This window comes from Centruroides vittatus, unplaced genomic scaffold, assembly GCF_030686945.1.
Source record: "Centruroides vittatus isolate TY-2023 unplaced genomic scaffold, ASM3068694v2 scaffold_386, whole genome shotgun sequence".
Classification (NCBI taxonomy): Eukaryota; Metazoa; Arthropoda; class Arachnida; order Scorpiones; family Buthidae; genus Centruroides; species Centruroides vittatus.
The window spans coordinates 5,157,015-5,165,034 of NW_027122706.1; the positions used below are offsets into that span (position 1 = coordinate 5,157,015).

At 38.7% G+C, this 8,020-nt stretch overlaps 1 protein-coding gene across 1 annotated transcript; it reads right to left on the reverse strand.

The window, feature by feature from the left end:
* Positions 1–3,014: 3,014 nt before the first annotated feature.
* LOC136988800 (uncharacterized) lies at positions 3,015–3,692 on the reverse strand. Its single transcript, XM_067286763.1, has one exon. The coding sequence runs from the start codon at positions 3,690–3,692 to the stop codon at positions 3,015–3,017; it is 678 nt and encodes a 225-aa protein (XP_067142864.1).
* Between the last annotated feature and the right edge of the window lie 4,328 nt (positions 3,693–8,020).

Sequence of the window (8,020 nt, forward strand, 5' to 3'; positions counted from 1 at the left end):
TTTATATAGAGTCATGTATTTAAATTTTTTAAAATTTGATCACTTATATCTGTCTTAACCTGAAGAAATCGTAATTATTGATTAAGGAAATGATCCTAAATTTATTATATAAATGTTATTTCTACAGAATAATTTATTTATTATTATAAGACAGTGGAATAGCATTTTAAAGCTGTTTAATGGTTATTAATAAATGCAAAAATTATTCTTAAAGATTCCAAGATTGCAATGACTCAATAATTCCTTAAATAAACTATTTTTTTTTAATGACATTGATATTGCTATTGGAAAATATTTAGTTCTTTCATTTGTATAACAAACATATTATTAGATTCTAATTTTACTGTAAGTTGATATATTCAAAAATTTTTATAACTTTTATTTTACAAAAAATTAATTGTTCAAATAAATAATTTACAATATATAAATAAATGTTTATAGTAGTACATATAATTATTAAACAATTTATAAACTTAAATTAATTTTTTTATTTATTTTAACAAAATATTTTGTTAAATCTATATTTATGTAATTGTTGGGTCATTCAACAGTCTGAAGTCTCCAATTATTTAAATTCCAACATTTACAATATAAAAAGTTTCTAATAATTTAATAACACATGAATTTCACACCTTAAATCTGGCATCTCTAAATTTAACATTATTTGTATAGAAATGGATTTTAAGATTAGAATAAATTTAAAAATAGAAGGTCTATTTTTAATAGAATTTGCTGGAGACAGTTTGTTGCCCAATGTGCTTAATTGTGGAGATAGGTTTGGTTGCAATCTTTCTCTTATATCTAACTTAGTGATCCATAAATGAGAAAAATAATATGCATATAGTAATGTTCAAAATAACACTCAGTCGGTTTAACGAAACACAAAGTTTATATTTACAATACAAATGTACAAAATAATACAAAGTAGCGTTACAATTAATTATGCACAAACACTCATCCAAACGACAACCGACTATATCCGTACAAGTTCGTCAGAACAACTCCTTACGATCTCCGCAAACAGACTTGTAATTAGCAACACCTCCGAGTCAGGAACAAATTCGTAATAATCCACTGGAGTTCACTTTCACCAGATTTCCGTAACGTCCAACGAGAGAGCTAGTTCGAACTTTGATAGAGCTGATCCCGATCCGATCCGATCCGATGTTCCCGCCGAAACTACTGCTTATAGCGGCCGACATTTAAATCCTCCGCCAATCAAATTCGAATGTTTCCACAACGTCCGGCCCACAGTCCCTCTCTGCCAGCCAATCGTCCTTCTATCGTCGATTTAAAACACAACGGATCTTTCCAACGGACCTTTCTAACAGTTTTTCCATCACGAAAGTTCGTTAGCTTAAACCAGGGCGGGAATTGCGCGCCTAGGCGACTCCATACCCTACACCTCCGCGGCCAAGGATCAAACTGAGCTTAGCTCAAGCCTGTTTGATCCATTAACAACACGCAGCAATTTTACAAATGTCTGTTAGTGCAGACTGACCCTTTTCCTCCGGTACAACCGGGAATGTTCACTCGCACCTACGCACAGAGATGCTTGCGGAACCTGATACGACGCGATCAGTTTGATGTCCACGCACATTTTTACTATGATCTTATGCGTATCTTGATGCGATTTCCCTAGCCCAATCCATGACAAATATCCTTTAAAACTACTAGCCTGGGTGTCCCACGCCGAAGGCGGGGAACGTAGGGGAAAATCCCTGATTTGTTTGTGTTTCCGGCCGTGATCGTACACTTGACACGTAGGCAGAGGCATCGCTACTTTTCTGACGCTCACGCCCAAGCCAAATTCTATTCTGACCGTACTAGTCTGTATTCGGCAGACTTCTACTCTGTTACCTTGGCCCGACTGCTTTCTGCTGTTCTCTAACCTTCTCCGGCGGCCACCCTTGCATTCTCCCCTTTCCAGCGCGTCGATTTTGTTGACCCGGTACGCTCTCTTGACCAAAATCGTATCCCCAACACTTGGTTCCTCAGCCCCTGCGAGCGTCGTAATGCGAGCCGATGCGCTGCTTAGGTACTCGCGCCAACTCTGACCATACCTTCGGATACTTGTCGCCGTTTCCCGACGGTATGAACCACAGTGAATGCAACTCGTCACCTTTTGACCGCCTAATTGTTCTTCCTGCGGGGCCTTGTAAGCTAGCCCCAACATCCTTTCCCTCCTTTCTGGAAGTTTTACAGCCTGTTTAAAGGGTTTGCTGATACCACTATCCTGACCTATGCTGTCTTTCCCACTCCCGGCGTCTTCCGACGGTCGGAGGAGTGACCTATCTTGGACTTGGGTGTCCCGTGGACCCGACCCGTTTTCCTCACTGTCGCTAATTCCGCTGTCCACTGTTTCCGAAAGACGTTCCGGTTCTTTCCCCCTTCCCTGGGTATCTTCGTTCTGGTCAGCCACCTTTCGGTGATCCTCTTCCGCTACAGGTACGCCCGGGGTCTGATTTAACGTGCCCGCTACTGCACGCAACACCTGCCCCAATTCCCGCGATCCTGTGCCCTTTCTTCCCCAATTCTACCGGGATCATTACCTTATCAACCTGGTGACCGAAGGCTCCAACGAGTTGGCTTTTCTCCTTCGTTCCCGTCACCGCTTTAGGGACCCATGACTCCCTTAAACCCGACGCTTCCGTTCCCGAAACGTCCTTAGCTGGGGGACCACTTCCGCTGCCTACTATCTCAGTTCCCTTCAGCGACCTCCCGACTTCTGGTTGGGTATTGCGAACTTGCCGCGACTCCACTAGACTCTCTAATGTCCCGGTCTACCTGTGAGTTGCGCCTACTTTCTGCTATTAGCGTGGGGACTTTTGCCACCCTGACCCTAGAGGTTCCTGTCCTCAATCCGACTACCAGCATGGGCCTCTCTTCTCCCCGCATTGCCTCGACCCAATCCTTTGCTTCCCCGCTCCCCAGTGGGCAAAAGAGTTTGGATGCTTTCACCTCCACCACCCCGCAGTCCGCTGCCTTGGGTCGCATGCGTTCAGCCTTGCCGTCTACAGCCTATCAGGACACCCTCTCTTCTGCCGGTCAGTTTTCCTTGGCCTATCCCATTCCACCCGCAGCTTGTTTCCCGACGAGCTTGTTCTATCCCCGAGGTCGCGGTTTCCCTCGACCCTAAGTCCTTCGGGTTGTGTTTGCCGTTCTTGCCGCCTCGTATCGTCTAATTTTCCGGTGATCCCCAGCCATAACTTAAGCTGTTCTAATTCTATCTCTGCTCTCCTCGTCTCTGACTCAATTTCCGCTCTTCTCGCCTTGGCTTTTGCTATCCTCACCTCAGCCTCGGACTTGATTTTCGCGAGTTCCGAACGAAGCCTTGCCTTTTCAAGTTCTAGCGATTCCCTTGGCCTATCCGATTCCACCCACGGCTTGTTTCCCGACGAGCTTGTTTTATCCCCGAAGTCGCGGTTCCCCTCGACTTTAAGTCCTTCGGGTCGTGTTTGCTGTTCCTGCCGCCTTTCATCGTCTAATTTTCCGGTGATCCCCCGCTGTAACCTAAGCTGTTTTAATCTTATCTCTGTTCTCCTCGTCTCAGCTTTGACTTTTGCGATCTCGGCCTGTAACCTACGTGCTTCGAGTTCACGACTCGACCTGCTTGTCCTACGCGCCATTCCCTGCTCGTCGTCCTCCCAGTCTCTAGCCTCTAGCTGCCGCGATTTCGCGCATCTAGGCATCTCTGTGTGCTAGCGAGAAACAAAGAATTTACCTGGGTCTAATTGCTGGTGATGCTCTGTACGTCTGCTTCTCTGTCGTAGCTCAGTTCTTCCGATTCTTTGGAGTGTAATCCAGGATAATTCGACGTAATCCAACGTAATCCGAAGTATCCTGCCGACTGCGCCAGTAATGTTCAAAATAACACTCAGTCGGTTTAACGAAACACAAAGTTTATATTTACAATACAAATGTACAAAATAATACAAAGTAGCGTTACAATTAATTATGCACAAACACTCATCCAAACGACAACCGACTATATCCATACAAGTTCGTTGGAACAACTCCTTACGATCTCCGCAAACAGACTTGTAATTAGCAACACCTCCGAGTCAGGAACAAATTCGTAATAATTCACTGGAGTTCACTTTCACCAGATTTCCGTAACGTCCAACGAGAGAGCTAGTTCGAACTTCGATAGAGCTGATCCCGATCCGATCCGATCCGATGTTCCCGCTGAAACTACTGCTTATATAGCAGCCGGCGTTTAAATCCTCTGCCAATCAAATTCGAATGTTTCCACAACGTCCGGCCAGCGGTCCCTCTCTGCCAGCCAATCGTCCTTCTATCGTCGATTTGAAACACAACGGATCTTTCCAACGGACCTTTCTAACGGTTTTTCCATCATGAAAGTTCGTTAGCTTAAACCAGGGCGGAAATTGCACGCCTAGGCGATTCCATACCCTACACATATATCACTTTCTTACGCCAATTTACTGTTATTAAGTTATTCTGAGTTTATATCGCACTGTTTTCCCAACTTTGTACACATTTCTCAAATTTATTACAGCATCTTAAACATGAGGAAATGAGATGTTTCAAGTAAGAAAATGTTTTGCAAGATGGAAACACTCGCTAAATATATGGGTACAGATCCCACACAAATACTATGAATACCAAAAATCAACATGTCAAAGGTAATAGGAAAAATACTAAATTATGCAAACACACACTACCACACTACATCCACTTAATTTCTAAACTCTCAGATATTCATACTTTAGCTTATGCTGGGGCAGTCACAGTAGTGACACACTATGGACTGAAAATACAATTGCAGACAGATACACACGAAACACAATTCTATCACAAGCCTGCCTGGCAGAGAAGAATAGAAACACAAATAAATGACATTAGACAGCAATTAGACAGGCTGGCACAATATGCTAAAAACAACCTAACGCCCAAATTAAAGAAACTCAAAAACATTTTTAAGAAAATCAAAACACACATGAAACATGAACATCACAACACACACATTACAAACAAAACTCACAGCCAAAGCATGTAGACCCAAAAGATACAAAATATGTTCACTACAAAAACAACAAAATAAATTATTTACAAACAATGAAAAACTCTTTTACAGATAAATTAGTACTAAAACAAACACTGATACATGGCACAGTGGCATACCAACAGAACAACTCACAACCTATTGGTCTTCTCATTGTCACACACAACGTTGATGCAGGCTGGATCAAGGAGGGGAACAAAAACTTGCACAACATACCAACTATGCCCTGTACTGAAATAAACATACATGACATCCGATACACCATTAACTGAGAACACATAACTGGAAGACACCTGGTGTAGACAACATTCACAATTTTTTATACAAAAAGTTTACATCATTGCACCAGGAACTAGCTAAACACCTAACACACATAATCATCAATCCATAAGACATGCCAAATTTTCTTACTTAGGGCATCACATACATGAAACCTAAAAACAACAATACCAATGTTGGAAGACCAATTACATGTCTTCCAACACACTACAAATTACTGACATCCTGTATCACAGACAAAATATACAAACATGTTGAAGAACACAATATTCTTACAGAACAACAAAAAGATTGCCATAGAAATCACAGGTGATGCAAAGAACAGTTACTCATAGATTCAGTCATTCTACAGCAAGCACACAAACAACACAGAATTATTAATTCAAACTTGAATAGTTTGCAATCACATTAGTTCATAACTGTACTTTTGTCCCAGCTGGGGATTAGAGATTTACATGTTAAGGAATTCAGTTCAAAATAAGGCTACTTCAAAATTCCAAGTGAAAATTCTGTCCAAACTGTGATATGCATATGTTAACTTGTTTGTTTGGATCAAAGTGCTTCCATGCTATAAGAATGATGCAATAGACCAAGAATGACTCTGAGCTGGTCAATATGGCTTTGCTTTTACAGTAATACATTTTTAGGTGTCACCTTACACATGGACTACACTTTTTTCTTCCTGAGTTTAAAGAAAGTAGAGTATAGAATATGCATTTAGTCTAAGCTGTATTATTAAAGTTTTAATCCAGTAATTCAGATTGGACAATAAATAATTGTGTGTAAACCATGAAAAGGATGAAGTGTCTAACCAACTATATTTCTGATTAATATACATTCTATCTTGCAGCCAACATTTATCATTTAGTGCTTTATTAATTTGGCAGAGAAACAATATCATCTAATATTTGAGATTGATAAGCACATGAAAAACCCATCTCCTCCAACTATTTTTAATAACATTTGGGGATAAATTGATGGAAGACGATTACTGTACCGCCATCAATTTGTTGTAAACTAATTTTCTAAAATTCCATTCAGGCAAATCAAGAATTTAAAACCAAAATCAAAAGACGTTCATATAAAGACCAATTGTCAAAGGTGGTCTAACCAATTTGCATCTTATCAAGGATCCAGAAACTGAACAGTTTAAGTGGAAAATTCTTTTGGAAAACCATAATTGAGCCTTTCCTAATTTTTTACAAAATTAACACCTCAAATTGGAAACATATAACTTAAACTCAATAGCGAGGTTGAAGCTGAAGTTTTAAACACAAAAACATGTACATCGAACATTTGGCACCGCTTTCCTATAAGCCTAGAAGTTTGACAATGGCATTTGGAAAGTCAGTGGAATCATGCTCAACATTCCAAACGCCATTGTCAAACTTCTAGGCTTACAGGAAAGCAGTGCCGAATGTCTGATGTACATGTTTTTGTGTTTAAAACTTCGGCCTCAACCTTGTTATTTTAACTATTGAATCAAAGATTCTAAAGTAATTCTTGACAGAAAACATCTTCATTTTTGTTACTAATTTCATTATATTTGACATTTTTTGTTTGGAATCTAATCAAGTTTAGTTTTCTTTTCATCTTGAAAAAAAAACAAATCTTGAGTGGAAAAGTAAATGTCCAAGTATTTGAAATGAGACACTATTTCCAATTTTTTGCCCAACAAAAAGAAATTATCAGCCTTCCAAAGTTTTCCTCCTCTGTGAAAGATATCAGTATTTTTGATGTCTTCATTAAATGTCAATCTGTTGTTTTTACAGTATTCAACCAAAAAAATTAAACTTTGAAGAGAATTAGAATTACAACAGAATTACATAACAATATAATATCATCTGCAAATGACAAGACAGGGAGCAGTGGAGGCGACTCATCAGAAACAGCAACCCTACATAGAGTGGGAAAAGCTGAGGAAGAAGAAGAAGATAATATATAACTTATATATAACATCTGCAAATGAAAGACAGTCCAACTCAATTTGTGGAGACAATGCTATACCCTTAATTTTTTTTTCTCATATAAAACCCAGAAAATCATTTAAATATAGATTGAAGAGAACAGGGCTCAGAAGCTCACCCTGTGGTAATCCTTTATTAGATTCCTAAGGATCTGTTCTGATAAAATCCTCCTCAATTATATAACTGGTATTAGAGAATAGCTGTTTGAGTAGATTAATGAATGAATTGGAGATATGCCACTTAACAAGTTATCCACCATAAGATATCATGATCTATGAAATCAAATGCTTTTTCAAATCGATAAATCCTGTATATAACTTATGACATTTCCTTGATAACATTAACTGATGAATTCCCTATAGAATAAAAAGATTATAACCAACTATGTTTTTGAAGAAAGCCCCAATTCGGGGATATAATATTAAGTTCCTCAATCCAAAGTCTCAAACAGTTTACCAATATGGAAGAAAAGATTTTTCAAAATACATTGATTAAAGATATTGGTCTATTATTTAAGATTTCATTTATTTATTTATTCATCATATGTACAGTACATTGTTTAACATATACAATACAGTACAAATTTAATTTATACAATGTATTATTAAAAATATTCTTAAAAAATAAATTATTTCAATGTTTATTTATAGAATGGAATAACTTGTGGTCACAATATACTCATAACAATCTTCATTATTAATTAAATATCAATAAACATGAACATCTATGCTCAAAATGGGATCCC

Coding starts and splice junctions, on each gene's coding strand:
- LOC136988800 (XM_067286763.1), bottom strand. CDS start 3,692: ATGCCTAGATGCGCGAAATCGCGGCAGCTAGAGGCTAGAGACTGGGAG.